This window comes from Melanerpes formicivorus, unplaced genomic scaffold, assembly GCF_026170545.1.
Source record: "Melanerpes formicivorus ecotype bairdi unplaced genomic scaffold, bMelFor1.0.p_v2 SCAF_72, whole genome shotgun sequence".
In the NCBI taxonomy this organism is placed as follows: domain Eukaryota; kingdom Metazoa; phylum Chordata; class Aves; order Piciformes; family Picidae; genus Melanerpes; species Melanerpes formicivorus.
Window position 1 is genome coordinate 1971840 of NW_027142424.1, and position 15421 is coordinate 1987260.

General features: G+C 45.5%; 1 protein-coding gene across 8 annotated transcripts in view; it reads left to right on the forward strand.

Annotated features, from left to right (window-relative positions):
• Nucleotides 1-8511, forward strand: part of ATXN2 (ataxin 2) — a 54255-nt gene extending 45744 nt beyond the window's left edge. For 6 of the 8 annotated variants that reach the window (XM_068163390.1, XM_068163386.1, XM_068163388.1 and 3 more), the window contains 3 exons: nucleotides 2155-2300; nucleotides 3150-3377; nucleotides 6845-7144. In XM_068163390.1, the coding sequence (XP_068019491.1) occupies nucleotides 2155-2300; nucleotides 3150-3377; nucleotides 6845-7048 (578 nt within the window). In that variant the 3' untranslated portion in view covers nucleotides 7049-7144. Of the gene's footprint in view, nucleotides 1-2154; nucleotides 2301-3149; nucleotides 3378-6844; nucleotides 7145-8090 lie in introns of those variants that run through there. The other 2 variants (XM_068163387.1, XM_068163389.1) reach the window with 1 other exon arrangement.
• Nucleotides 8512-15421: the final 6910 nt, after the last annotated feature.

A 15421-nucleotide genomic window follows, 5' to 3' on the forward strand; every position in this document is an offset into this window, starting at 1 on the left:
ACTGCTAGTTTTGCCAGTGGGCAGAGAAAATACTGAGGTGTTTTCACCCCCCCTCTCAATCAGAAATGCTCATAGTGCTCCACACGCTTCTGTGCTCCACATCAAAGACACTTGCATGCTCAGGCATATTAGGATCAACTCAAACTGCAAGGACTCAGGGTTGCAGATCTATATGAAGTTCATCTGCGTTAACAGCCTGAAACTGTGGTGCACATCACTGCTGGACTGTTTGCTCAGCGAAGATTTATCTGAGCTTTCAAGACAGCAGGGTGGGATTAAGTTAAATGTGGTGAGCAGTTATTTTCCAAAGAGCCCCCCATAGTGACCTGTACAGGGGAGACAAATCTCAAGTAGGCAAGAATATACTGACCGGATTCATGGGAGTTTAAATGTTACAACTAACATCTGTAAGCTTTACAGCAAGCCACACTGGAGGAAAACAAGTATTTGCACAGGGTGGTAGTGTGTCAGGGCTGCTTAGTAGAGCACAGTAGAGTTTCTGTCTTTTGGAGTCTTGCTTTTGCTGAATACTATTGTGCTTTCAGATGCAGCTATGTTTCTGTCCATTTTCTCCACCCATCTTGTCTCTCATCCTTCGTACACCCTCGGGCAGTTCTGTGTGTTCATGGACTTGGAGCCCAACACATTGAAACTCCTCCCAAGCTGCAGCAGCTACTTGCAGAAATGGGGTAGCACACCTCACTAGCTGTGAATCTGTGGGGATTGCACTTGAAGTGTGCACCTGTGCCCTACTTTTCTGGTTTCTTCAGCAGAGCAGGAAAACACTTCCAGAAAACCCATCAGTTCTAAAGGTGTGCTGAGACACATCAGCCACTGAGTTCCCATGTAATACAAACCCCATGAACAAAGCTGTAACCCGACAGTAAGCAGTAATTAACTGCAATCAGAGCAACAAAAAGGTACCAAAACAAATAGGGAGCAGTTGCAGGGACTATTCAGGAACAGGTTGATAGTTTGCTTTGACTTGTTTTGTCACTGTTGTCAGCAAAACCAGCCTTGATCTTGACAAGCTGTAAGGCTGAAGAGAGCAGCATGCGTTGTCATGTGCAGGGAGTGCGGTTATGAACTGGACTGGTCGTTGCACAAGATCTACAAGCCATAGAGGGGAATAAGCAAAGCATTTTCATTTTCATGGGGTCTTGCTTTCCCATTGCATGCTTTGTGTTTAAAGGAAGACATTCTGTTGTTGAGGCTTTTCTTAGTTGCCCTCAGAAGTTAAAAACCCCAACAATTAGTGTGGCACGGAACAGAGCAGGACTTCTCAAGAGGGGACTTGTTGACATTAGTTTGTTGTTGGAGACTGGTATGGCTGTAGCAACAGATGTGGTTTCACTGGTGTGGAAGCTTTCTGCTGTGAAGTTGGGTTTTTTTTACCTTTTTTGGAATTTCTTACCTTATTTGCTACTGTTTGAAGGAATTAAAAAGTTCACAGCAGCGTTGAGAAGCTCACAGAACGGTGGTGATCCAGAACAGATTGCAATTGGCTTTGAGGGGAGAGGCAAGACGAGGCTATTTTAGTACAAGATAGTGGCTTCAGCAAAATTTGATGCTCAAGCAGCCTCAGTTACCTCAACTGTTACAGGTGTGTACTGTATGTACCTGTAGCTCTTAAGTGAATATACTTTACACTGACTGGACTGTGAGCAATCTCCAGAAGAGTAGCATGGTGAGGTTAGCCAGGTATAAGGCCAAAGCATTTTTTTGGATGGTGGAAATAAAAATGGCTTGTAACACCTTTGAAAAAAAGTCTATTTCAGGAAAAAAAACTAAATTGTCTGAAAATGGGGGAAAAAAAAAAAATCATTAAAAAAATTGGTATTTTAAACTGGTCTGTTTGACAAACCAAAAGATGAAATGCTGCTTTTTTTCTATGTGGTAGCTGTTGCATTGTCAAACTAGGGAAGATGAACTGTCTAATTATGGTTATTTATAGACTTCCCTGCAAAACCAAACTACACAAAAGCAAGGTAAGATACTTGGCTATTTGCAAGATAAATACTTTTGATTTTAGATGGGGGAGGGAATATATTTGCAGTATGTTGAGAGAGAGAGTGAAATCTCCAAGTGCAGACGGTGACTTGATGAGGTGCATGTTGTGTATCCGTTGTTAAATACTCCTCTTTTTCATCCTAGTTTCCACTGGCTCACTTGCTCAGCAGTATGCCCACCCTAATGCTACCCTGCATCCGCATCCTCCGCATCCTCAGCCTTCTGCCACACCAACTGGCCAGCAGCAAAGCCAACATGCTGGAAGCCACCCTGCTCCTAGCCCCGTGCAGGTAACAGAACTCAATCGAGCGAATGTCTGTCTAGAACGAGCTGTGCTGAAGATGTTGCATCTGTCTGGTTCTTGGTATTGGTTTCTTTGTAAAGAACGATGTTAGGATGGAGCAGTTGCCCAAATGAGTTGCATGTGACACACATCGTGCAAGACTTGTCTAGATTCCCTTTTGTTTTCTGGAAGGAAGGAGAGCTATATCGTGTAATTTTTGTCTCCTTGTAGTGGCTAGGACTCAATAGTGGTAGGCTCATGACAAGTTAGCAAGGAACCTTGTGGCAGTTCCTTGTCCTTAGTAAGGACCAACATCAGAGTCCAACCACTCATTTCTCCTTCCTCTCAAGGGATAAGGTATAACTTGTTTCTCTATTACAGTTAAGGAAGGATCTTAATTTTGTCAGAGCTTTAATACGAGCGAAATTACAACTGGAAACAACAGATAAATGCTGAGAAGCATCTGATTGCATTTAGTCATGCAGCTGAAAACAAAATCGGCCTTGTGATAGTACTGCAAGCCTTAGTTACTTATTGGTAATAGCTCTGGGGTGCCAAGCACAACTGGGAAGTAAGTCTGGCTCTGGCTCCATGGTTGCATATTCTCCCTGGTTTTCCTTGGCAGTCCAGGTTCTATTTTCCAGACTCCTGCTCACACGACTTCATAGTTCAAGGAGGAAATGAGCTTGGTGGAATTGAATTTAGTTTCCTCCTGACCTTAGATCTTTAGGTTTGCCATGTAAAGAATCACTATTGAGAGCAGTTGGCAAACCTGTTTCATGCCAGTTTGCAGAGTAAATGTTTTGTTCTTCTAGACCACACCTAAATGATCCTCTCTCTCTCTTTTTTCTTGCAGCATCATCAGCACCAGGCTGCTCAGGCACTCCACCTGGCAAACCCACAGCAGCAGTCGGCAATTTACCACGCAGGTCTAGCTCCAACCCCACCTTCCATGACGCCAGGCTCCAACACGCAGTCTCCACAAAATAGTTTTCCTACAGCACAACAAACAGTCTTCACCATTCATCCCTCCCATGTTCAACCTGCATATACCAATCCGCCACACATGGCCCATGTCCCCCAGGTAAACACAGTTTAACAACCTTCAAGACTAAATGTCTTAATGCCACAAAAGTTAGGACAGTCGGGCCTGCTGAAGTGATTTCCATTCTGTCACCTCTCAGCACAGACTACCTGTTGTGTTATTTAGGTTTCTGTCTGTACATTGCCTTTATTTAGAATTTTACAAGATATTTGGACCTCAGCTTCCAACACCCAGTGCATCTACAACTGTAGTTTAATGAAGACCATCTTAACCTGGCACTGCTACTGAAAGAAATTGAGCTCTCTTCCCAGTTCCCGGCTCCCATCCTTGTCTTGCCCCACCATTCCTCTCACAGAACTGTTGGGCCATGCAGCAAACCAGACTGGGGACATGATTCAGCTGAAGTTTGCCTCCCCTACCCCCATTTTAGGCTATTTTCTCAGTCAAATCAGTTCACTACTCAGGTTCACTGCATGATCACAGGAAGAGCTGACATACAGAAAGGTTGGAGGTGAGAGCCGAGTGGAGGAGGAGGGCTGAACTGCTGCTTTTGGTGGCAGTTGTAGGCTCTGCATTGTAGTCAAATGTATACATCCAGTAAAGGGTATGACACAGGATTGCTAGGGAGCAGCAGGACACTGCAGTGGGAGATAGGTGAGATGCAGTGCAGATGACTGCAAGACAACCCTTGCTGAAAGGAAAACCTCTGTGTGTGTGTGTCTGTGCGCTTCCAAACAATCTGCTTATGCAGAAGATCCCCTGTGATTATTGGGCAACTTACCAGTCCTTGCTTCAGGACCATAAACTCACTTTTCTTAACTGCTCTCTTGTGGTCAACTCACTGAAGAAAAAAAAAACCCAAGGATTTTGGGAAGGGAAGCACATGATTGATTAATAAAGAGCTCTGCTTAAAGCAGTGTTACAAAGATTTCCTGACGTTTACTAAACTCCTGGATTTAGTGTTCTTTGTCAAGGAGCCAAGTTAATCAGTAATTTGCCTGCACAATTTCTTCTTCAGACCAAGTAGTTGGTGTCTGGCTTACTCCTTCTCATACAGGTTAACAATAGTTTGGGATATCGTGACTAACTAATTAGGGAGGTTAGTCTAATTAGGTGTCCAATCCCTTGCAGAATTCTGATGAAAATCTTTGCTTTGGTCCCTGGGACAGTCAGTTAAGCCAATGAGTTCATAGGTATTTAGGAGCTGTTTTACTGATGTTGAGGTTTTTTAGCTTTTTAATTCTCTTAGGCTTTTAATTTCTCTGCTTTTCTACTCTGGGAGGATAAGGAGAGGATGTCCAAACCTGACTACTACTGTGGCATCTTGCCATGTCCTCCCACGTTCTGGTTTCTGCCAGGATCAAGATCTTTGCTCTGGTGTGGTGGCGCTGGTGTGAATGCCCAGGTTGTAGAGCTTCTCAAGGTGCCTTGCATGCAGCCCTTCAGAAGGGTCTTGCTGCAAGCTCCTGGCTTAGTGGCACATTCAGTGCCATCCCTTGAAACACAAAACATATTCGTTCTGAGGTCAGCTTAAAGGTAAAACCATACCTGAACTGTGCTGTACACACTGTAGGATGTGACCATTGCTGCCTTTCTGTGTGCCAAGCACTTAAGCAAACCTCTCTAAAGCAAATCAGATGCAAGTGTGAGTCAGAACTGACCATTCAGTCAGGATTCTTTACCAATCACAGGCAAAGCTGCCTCACCCTTGAGTTTTGACTTCCACAGTCTCCTCTCTGGTAATGTTTTTAGGATTAAAACTCCATCTATAATCCACAATACTTACACCAGACTAACTGATGTTTCAAAATGAAGTAGTTCCCTCAAAAGTCTCTAATGAAGGAATAACTACAGTTCTGTAAAGACATTTGAAATGTGTGTGATTATTCCACTGTGGGGAAACTAATCGCTGGGGTTTAATAGTTTCTTAGCAGCCTCATTTCCAACTTGTGAATACCATTCTGAAATGCCATGCAGTAGTAGGAATCTCAGTTAGGCTAACACAGGGGATCAGATGAATTTCCCTTTAGGTTATCAGATGAATCTTGAGCTGTTAGAGATCTCACTTGAGAAACAGTACTTTAAAATTCACGACAGAGTACTGCCAGCTGTCAGTTTGTGAAGCATTTGAGCCACAGCAGAACATTTTACCCCATGTGTGTGTTGAGTACAGCTGCTTTATGGTGATGGCTGCTGTAATAGCATGTTTGTCAAAGTAAAAATGGTGCTGATCCTGAAAGGTATTTCTGTTTCACAGCCTTATCTTCTAAGCCTTTTTTAGAGCAAGAGTGAGATTTGAATTGCAGTTCCTGCCTTCAAAGGCTTCTTGAGTGCTACTAATACAGTGGAAGTCTGATAAAGAGTTTGAGGAATGTCTGTGATGAGTCAAGTAACCCTTTTGTCTTTAAGAAATAAAATTATAGCCACTACCTGCTATCTGTCTTTACTGGCATGTGAAACTTTTGTGAGGCTGCAGTTACTGCACTGTAGTGCTCTTGTCACTGGGATCTGGTAGAAGGACAAAGCAAACCTTAGCTACAAATGCTTTTGATTTTTTTTTTTGTCCAAGAGAAACCTGCTGAGAGCTCAAAGAGTTCTTTAATGTGTTGTGCTTTTAAGAATCTAGTGTTTCCTAGCTTATTATACCAAAAAAAAAAAGATGGTCTCTAGAGTCACGAACCACTCTGAGCTAATGAAGCCAACTAACAAGTTACTGAACTTGTTTGCCAGAAGGTGATCAGCCATCCTGAAGATTAATCTCCTTTTTCCGCTGAGACTTAACTATGATTGCTTAGATTACACAAGGCCCTTGACTGTGATGAGCTTAACTGGAAACAGAACAAAGCTGACCTAACAGTGTAAAGGGATGAAATCACTCATCTTGCAATGACTGCTCAGATGAACCAGAATGTGGGCATAGGTCACCGGGGGGGAGCGGTTTCTAGGGTAGGGAGCCATGAACCAACGTGGAGTTGTGTAAGGAGCAGCCGAGGGAAGGGACACTGGGCTCCCAGTGCCTGTGAAGGTCCTACCTGCATCCAGTACCTTCTCTGCATGGGGAGTACTTTGATCTAGGTCATACAATGATGTTTTGAAGATGTGTTGAGGGTTTTGGGGGTTTTTGTTTAAATATCCCACTGTTTAATGCTGGCAGTTTCTCCCAGCACTCACCATCCAAATGGTTGCAATTGAGAATGTGACTCAGAGCCAGCAGTAAGGATTTGAGCCCTTTTTTTTTTCCTCCCCTGCCCTCCCTTTTTTTTTTCTTCCCCCTTTTTGTTATGTTTTTGTGGGTTGGGTTTTTTTTTGGTTGTTGTTGTTCTTTTATTCCTCCCCCCCCCAGTTATTTTTGTGTTAAGATCTCTGACTTAATCCCTATAGCTAATCTAGTTAAAATGGAGTAAATCTCTGGATTTACTGGTACAGCTGGAGAAAACTTTTGACAGTCATGTGGCCAGGAGTGATGCCTCCTTGTGACCATTATACTAAAGAGCTCTTTGTTTCAGGCTCATGTACAGTCAGGAATGGTTCCTTCTCACCCAACTGCCCATGCTCCAATGATGCTAATGACGACACAGCCACCTGGTGGTCCCCAAGCCGCCATCGCTCAAAGTGCACTACAGCCCATTCCAGTCTCGACAACAACACATTTCCCCTATATGACGCACCCTTCAGGTGAGGAGTGTGTGCCCGGGAGACCTGCACCGTAACTGAGCCAGGTCGTGGGAGTGAGGAGAGTTATTATGAACCAGATTTGGGGAGAGAAAAGAAAAAAAAAAAAAAAAAAAGAAAAAAAAAAAGAAAAATGAAATAAAGAAAGAAAACAAAATTAACCAAAACCCAAACCAGCTGATGATGTCCTTGTAGAGCGGCAGACTGCTGAAGGCAGAGCGTTCCTGCATTTTGCATTTCTACTTTTGCCAGCTCAAATGTGCTGGGCCTAGATAAGCAGACAAGGTTGAGCTAATTGTACAAGGTTGAGCTAATTGTACAAGGTTGAGCTAATTTAGCAAAAGTTTTGCTTCTCTCTAGCCAAAGTAGAGAAGTGGATAACGATGTGGATGCTGTGGGACTGTGTTCTTCCAGGTTTTGCCGTGGTTTTGCCATGGGGGATGGACTGTGTGTAGCCTGTTTATAACAAGCTGGGGGCGGGGGGGTGGGGTGGGGTGGGGGTGGTATTCAATTGAAAAGTGCTGGGTCTTGAGGATAGGAATGAAAAATGTTGCGTGGGGGTAGGGCTGTTAGACTTCCTGACAGCTGGAGTCTAATCTTTAATCCAGAGTAACATTCTGCAGCTTTACTTTTTGGGGGGAGAAGGTGGTGCTGTGTATGACTGCTTGCTGCTTTAACTTTTAACCTTACCCGGGTGTTGTTATTAATTCATTTCCAAAACAGCCTCTCAAAACTCTCGTAGTGATGTGTAGTTACCTGAGCGTGTTTCTTGGGGGGGGGGGGTGGGGGTGGGGAATGTGTGAGCAGAACCAGGCTGCTTTCTGAGGCTTTTAGGTACAGTGAAAAGAAAAGAAAAGAAAAAAAAAGACATCCAGAGGACATCTTGATGTGCAGGGTTTTGTTTTGTTCTCAAAAAAAAAAAAAAGAAAAAGAGAGAAATTAAAGAAAAGAAAAAAAAAGAAAGAAAAATAAAAGAATAAAGCAAAAGTTGAGCTCAGTAGTTGTCCTGTGACCACTTTACTAGCAAACTGTTGTGTGGCTTGCCAATCTATTATTTACATTTGAACTTTTTTTTTACAGTACAAGCCCACCACCAACAGCAGTTGTAAGGCTCATCTGGAATAACTGAAAGGCTGGATACCTTTTGTAGGCCAAATACCCTCCTTCTACTGCTTCTGCCAACTGGAAGCACAGAAAACTCTAGAATCTCATTTTATTTTGTTTAAAAAAAAAAAAACCAAAACAAAAAAGCAAAAAAAAAAGCCAAACAGAGGAAAGAGGAAAAAAAAAACACACAAAATTGATTTTTTTTGGTTCTTTCTTGTAACATCCACTAGGAATGCTAACAGTTCATCTTGCAGTGGGAGAGATTCGGACTGAGTAGAGGCGTTTAGGAACTTGTGGGCTGTTCCATAATTCCATGCACTGTATCTGTTTTTTTGAGTCCTGCAAGTGCCCCCCCCAACTCTGCTTGCTGAAAAACAAAACAAAACAAACAAAACAAACTGGAAGTTATTTATTTTTTAATGACCCTTCAAAGTTACGAACTCCTCAGCTAGCGAAAAGAAGTAACAAGAGCGATTCTTGCTGCTATTGTTCACTAAAACCAACCCAACCCGACACAAAACAAAACAAAAAAAAAATCAAGACTCGGAGCGATCCCTTTTACTTCTAAACTAAACTTGAAACAGGTTCAGTCCAAAAAAAAAAGAAAAGAAAGAAAGAAAGAAAGAAACACAAAAACGACACAAAAAAAAGAAACAAAACAAAACAACAAAAAAAACAACAAAAAAGGAGAGAAAAAAAAAAAGAGGAAAAAAGGATAAAAAAAAAAGAGGAAAAAAGGATAAAAAAAGAGGAAAAAAGGATAAAAAAAGAGGAAAAAAGGATAAAAAAAAGAGGAAAAAAAAAAAAGAGCAAACATTCTAATCGTCAAACTGATGAATTATTATTTATAAATCACGTTTGATGAGACAGTGATGATGTGACTTTTAAGTTAAGGAAAAAACCCCCAACAAAAAAAAACCCACCCACACACACACACAAAAAAAAAACCTGACAAAAAAAAAAACCAAACTTTTACTTTGTAGATAATATAAAATAAAAACTTAAAAAAAAAAAAATACAAAAAAAAAAATAAAATAAAATAAAAAAAAAAAGTTTTAAAAACTGAACCCCACTCGGTGTCTGCGTCTTGTTTTACCCCGTGTCTCACTTTACTGTGTTCTCCAGCTTGCCACCCTAGACGGCAGCAAGAAGCTTTTCCTTTATCGCCCAGGTAAGCTTTTGCTCTGTGTCTTTGTCCTGTGCTGCTACCGTGTCGTGTGTGTTTGCCACCCCCACCCACACACACACCCCCCGCCCTGCCCCTTCCACCCCTCTCCACCTCCACAAAACCCAACTTGTGTCAGCTTCGACTTGCAGGGCTTTGGCAAAAAAGCAGTGGAAGGTTTCGAGAGCAGGAGTTTGTTTCGAGGGTTTTTTGAAGCATTTCTTCAGTTCCTTAATTCCTCGGCCCCTGCGCTGCTCTGGCGTAGAAGATGTCGCAACTCGCGGTGGGCTCCGTGTTGGGGACCTCGCTGCAAGAAGGATGTTGAGGACCTGGAGGCAGGTCCGTTGCCCAGAGGAGGGTAATGTAAACTGAGGAAGGGGCTGGAGGACAAATATTGTGAGGAGCAGCTGAGGGAACTGAGGCTGCTTGGCTTGGAGAAAAGGAGGCTGAGGGGAGATGATCTGGCTCTTTGACTCCCCTGGAAGGAGGTTGGAGCTGGGTGGGTTTGGTCTCCCAAGTAACAGGACAAGAAAAAACGGCCTCACCTTGCACCAGGGAAGGTTTTGGTTGGATATTGGAAGAAAATTCTGCACTGAAAGGATTCTTAAACCCTGGAACTGGCTCCCCAGGGAGGTGGTTGAATCCCCTTCCTTGGAGCTGATTGAAAGACACAGAGATGTAGTGCTGAGGGACACAGTTTAGTGATGACCTGGCCTGGCAGTGCTGAGTTAATGGTTGGACTTGATCTTACATGTCTGATCCAACCAAAACAATTCCATGATTCTATGACTGGGCCTTGAGTCTTAAGATGATAAAACCATAACAGGACTTGGTGATGCTGCAGAAGGAAAGGAAGAAATCAGAGTAAGGATTCGATAGCAAAAGTACTGTAAGGAGGAGAGGAGAAAGCAGTCGCTACCACCTGCTTTCGTTATGCACAGGCCAGTTGCTGCTGTGTTGTACTCTTCCTAACTGTTCTGTACAGTGCAGGCATCTTATGATGGCCAACCAAAGTATGATACTGGTTAAACTGGGTTCTAGTTCTAGCCCAGAGGTGATCCTGGTTAAACTGGGTTATAACACAGTTCTAATTGAAGGTGATGCTCGAACTGGGTTACAGCATGGTGGCACTTCAGAGGCAGTGCAAGCAGACTGGACAAGCTTTCATGGACAGCACATCACATCATGGCTTGGTGAAAAATCCACAGGGGAACATAAACAGCACTTAAACTTTTGTCTCAATCCTCCTAGGTCAGCAGCCTAGTAAAGTATCACCCATTCCTGTTGAGGTGGGCAGCAGGGGGCATGAGACCAGCACGGATGTCTTGGTGGCTTGGGGCAGGGCTCATTGAATGTGTCCAGGAAGGAACAGCTTACCCACAGCTTGCTTTTCATTTCTAAGGCAGAGTTTCTGTCTTTTAGCATCCAATATCTGCTAAAGTAGTATCCAGGCACCTACAGAGAATCGGATTAAAGACTAAAAGCAAGAAACAAGTTCTGAAAACAGTTTATTAAGAGCAGATTTGTTTTTAATATTATGGTAAAATTGCATTATTCAAGAATAAGTTACTTGTACAGTACATACAGAAACAATACATAGAAAAAAAACCAACCAACTACTCTACAAGAAGGATAATTCTGTGTAGGTGAAAAGTAGAATGTTCAGATCAGTTAACACTTTTCATCCAACAAACTGTTGGCTTCAATCATCCTGCTAAAGGCTGAGTTAGAGAATGCGCAGTCGCCTCCCCACCTCCGGTGGATGCTGGTGAAGGTTGGGTCTGCTGGCATCAAACAAGCTTAAAATTTGGAATGCTCAAACCTGTTAGTCAAGATTTCAAGGCTTTATTTACTTGTTAGAGTAAAACTGCAGTGGTTGGATGACAGCAGTGTTCTGTGGCCTGGAGGCTGCAAGAAATGAGAAGCTTCGGCCTCACCCCTGGACTTCTTCCTGAAAGCTTTGCCCCAAAATAGTTTTCGTGCCAAAGCCATCATTGAGGCAACGGTGGTGTCAGTGTTTGGTAACCTGCTGTGGAGTGCTGGTGCCATTTCTGAGAGCTGGGATGTGGGAAGGATGAAGAGATTGACTAATGCATCCTGCCTGAACTTCTCTGGAACCTGTCACCCACAGGGACATGCACAAGGCACTCTTAGGAGGGTTTGTCAGCAAACACCAAGTGAAGTGTAAGATGGAGATGGGGAAAAGTTCTGGTTGGACCTAAGTCTTGGATTATGCACTAAGCCAGCTCCCTGCTGTCACAGTGAAGGCACTGCCTGATTTTCACCTTTATTGCAAAACCCAGCTGTCCTGAGTCACTGAAATGGGCCTCTCCTCAGGGCTGGGGGGGCTGCATGAGCAGTCATCGGGCAAAGGCACCAAGAGTCACTGCTGGTTATGGCTTTGTTGTGTTGGATCCAAACTGGTGTTTCACACACACATCTCCGAGGCCAAGGCACAAGCCCCTGGTCACACCTGACTTTATTTCAGCTCTAGGAAATGCTCTTTCTCCTCTGAAGCACAGATGTGGGGGCTCTGCCCTTGGCTTCCTTCCTCCCCAAACTCAATGTTAATACTTCAGAAATCCCACCAAAAGCCCTGCTAAGTCCTAGGCTTTTCTCCCAACTTGCTAGAAGACTATAAAAATTCCTTCAAGTTGCTTGTATTCCATGGAATGGTTTCATGCTTTTTGCCCATGGCTGTGGTACCACAGGCGCTGGATAGCTGTGTGCTGGCAGGAGCAAAGGCAGGGCTGTGACTCAGGCTCTGACCTGTGTCACAAGCCAGAGGGTTTCTTGGAGAAACAGAATTCCTCAGCCCTCCAGGAGCTGGGGAAGTGGCCCCCAAACCCCTCGGGTCCTGGTGCAGCTGAGGCTGGGACCACAGCGGGTCCAAGCTGCAGCAGAGCAGAGGACTGAGGTGGAGAGATGGTGGAGCTGGGTGGCTGGGAAGCCCTTGGCTGTCTTGTCAGTGAGAATTGAGATGGAAATAATTCTATTAAATAATCAGAGTGACTTTTTTTGCTTGCTGCTGGGGGGAACAGGAGATTGTTTGCACAGGGGAAGCGGCTGACGGGGAGATAATGAACCCAAGGTCTATTTTCCTAATCAAGCACAGCAATTTCCAGAGGAACCCCTCACAATTAAACTGCAGGTGAAAAATAACCACATGCGTGTGCGTGTCGAGTTGTTGGCGCTCCAACAATAAGCCCCAACATGCCAAAACAACCCATCCCAGCAGCATCTGAGCTCGCTGACAGGAGCTGGGCCAGCTGGGAACAGCCATCCCTTTTCCCAGCCCCTTCTTCCTTGCAGATGCTCTGAGCGTAGGGGTGATTCAGGCGAGACCACCTCATCTTTTTTTGGGGGGCTGCTTGGAGCTCAGCAGGACTAAAGTCAGCTCGTTGCGAGCAGGATTTAGCATGTGAAAAGTGTTTCCTGAGATGTGTGAGCCCTGGGAACCACGCACCCCAGCAGGTAAAGGAGCTGACAGCTCGTGCTGTGCTTCATCCCCTTCCCCTCTTCGTCCCTATAAATGCAAGACTGTGGGGAGTGATTTATTAGCAGAAGAGGGAGCTGACTTGTCTGGCACAAGCCAGCCCTGGCTGTAGGCTCCTGCCGCTCGCTGCAGCCTTTGTGCTGCTCCAGGGAGGGAAAGGGGATGTGGATACAGCCCAGGAGTTCCAGCCGAGGACAGGGCTGGCTTTGTTCCTCCAGCCGTGCTGGAGGTGTGACCAGCCACTGCAATTTGCTCTTAATGCTCCAGTTTCAAGAGTGAGTGTGTGATGGTGTGTGCCCAGTGCTGGGAAACACTGCTCCCTGCTGAAATACAGGATTGCTCCCCATGCCCCCCCCCCCCCCCCCCCCGGCCCAGCATTTTAAAGTCATTTTAAAGAGGGGAAAGGGAGAAAAAAAAAACCGACTTTGCCTGCTCTGAATGCACAAAGCCAGCCAGGAGAGGCTGGGGCAAGAGCTGAGGAGGCACAAAATGCAAATCGAAAGCGGTTTCTCAAGTCGATAGTATCCAGTTTCTCCCAGCCCTCATCCTCTGACTACTAATAAAACCAGATTTGCTCTCACAGCTGCTCCCTGGCCTGCCTTTGGCTCTGGTTATTTTGGCCCTGCCTGATCTTGGCTCCTGCCTGAGCTACATCTGCCCTTCCTGGCCCAGCCCAGCACAACAGCACCATGATCTTGCCCTTCAATTTCTGACCTTGAGCTGAGCTTAGCTCCTCAGGCTTTGCTGCCAGCTAGGCTCACACGCACTGGCTTAACAGCAAAGCCCTGCCTGGAGGCTGGATTTTCACCAAACTCCCTCACTCAACCCCAACCAGGCTTTTTTTGTTTGCTTGCTTTAAAATGAATTCCTCCATGTTCATGCTCCAGAGGGCTCCCACCAATACAGCAATTTCAAGGAAAAGAACCATAAAAGCTTTCTTGTAATGAAATTTCAAGGGGAGTTTTGCATCCAGTAGTCCTGGGGAGTGCAGCATGGCCTGTGCTGAGAAATCTGGAAGTTGAAGGCTGTGAACATCCTCTCCCTTGTGTTGCAACAGCTCCAGCCCCTTCCTCATTCCTAAAATAACAGCAGCTCGAAGAAGCACTTCCTCTGGCACAGCTGCGCCAGCTGCCCCAGGTAGAGTGGCACCAGGGCTCGATGCCACCAAGCCTGGAAGTGGCAGCAAAGGTTGGGCCACGTCTGTGCTGCCGGCTCCAGCGCCTGTGCGGGTGTCCTCGCTGAGGATGAGGGCCATGGAGCCCCAGGGATGCACAGTTGTTCCCGTGGGAATTATGGCAGCGCCTACGTCTTGCTTGGCGTGCAACTCGCTGTGCAAGCAAGCAGTGTTCCTGGGGGGGCGGGGGGAGCAGAAGAGGTGCAAGTGGCTGTTGGGTGTGTAACTACAGCTGTGGAGATGCTGATCCATCAGCCTCCTCCACCTAAGGCGCGTTGCAGGGTGCAGAGGGTGCAGTCCCTCTGCAGGGCTGGGAGAGGCTTTTCCTCCAGGAGAGGAGACACATTCCAAAGGGACACCCTCCCCTCCTCACCTGCAAGAGGCTGTTGCATAGCTTCAAATACTGCCAAATTCTGCTGTAGGGTATTATCAGTGGGGGAATGGGGTAAAAAAATATAGGGGTTAGGGAAAAAAAAAACCAAATAAATCCCTAGAGTTGTGCCTAAAATGCATCACTGGGATAGAGTCATAGAATAGTTTGACTTGGAAGGGACCTTAGAGATCATCTAGTTCCAATTCCCCCCACCTCCTGCCATGGGCAGGGGCACTTCCCGCTAGACCAGGTTGGGTGGTGTCTCCACCCCTAGCAGAGGGGTTGGAGCAGTTCAATCACCATGATATAAAGCCTTCATCACCGGGATAAAATTGCTCCTATGAGGGCATAAAGATTCCTCCATCGCCATGATAAAAAGCCTCTGTCATGAGGACAAAAATTTTGTCCCTTGACGGAGGCAGCCTCCACCATGGCGGAAAAATCGTCCACCACCAGGATAAAAGGCCTCCAAAACACTTCCATCACAGGTTCAAAAGCCTCCAGCACTGGGATAAACCACTTCCACCACTGGAATCATCCCTCCATCACCGGGGGGAGCGCTTCGCCATCAGTCTCCACGTTAGTCCTCAGCTAGTGACATTATCAACGATGGCGCAGTTAGTGTTCACCTCTTAATTAGCAAGGCTAATGCTGTGAGTATTGCTCTGGCTCAGTGCAGGGAGCGACTGCAGTTGTGCTGAGTTTAAAAAGAAAGAAAGGAGAGCAAGAAAAGCCAGTTTTCACCTTATCTGACAAGAAAGCCCGAACTCTGATCATCATCTCCACCCGACGCGGGAAGCTCAGCGCCGGCAGGTCCGGGCGTTGCTGGAGGGTTTGGCAGCAGGAGCTGGGATGGGGAGGACTGGGCTTGGCCCACAGCAGCAACTGGTCGATGAATTCATAACTCCCTATTGTTGTTGGGGGGTTTCCTTTTCTTTTTTCTCTTTGTTTTTTTTGGAGGGGGGGTGGGGGTGGGGTGTTTTCTATGGGTTTTTTTCCCCCTCTCTCCAATTGTATAATTCACTATTATTTTGGGGGTTTCCTTTTCTTCCCCCCCCCCCCTTTTTGTTGGTGTATTCTTTGTGTGTGTGTGTGT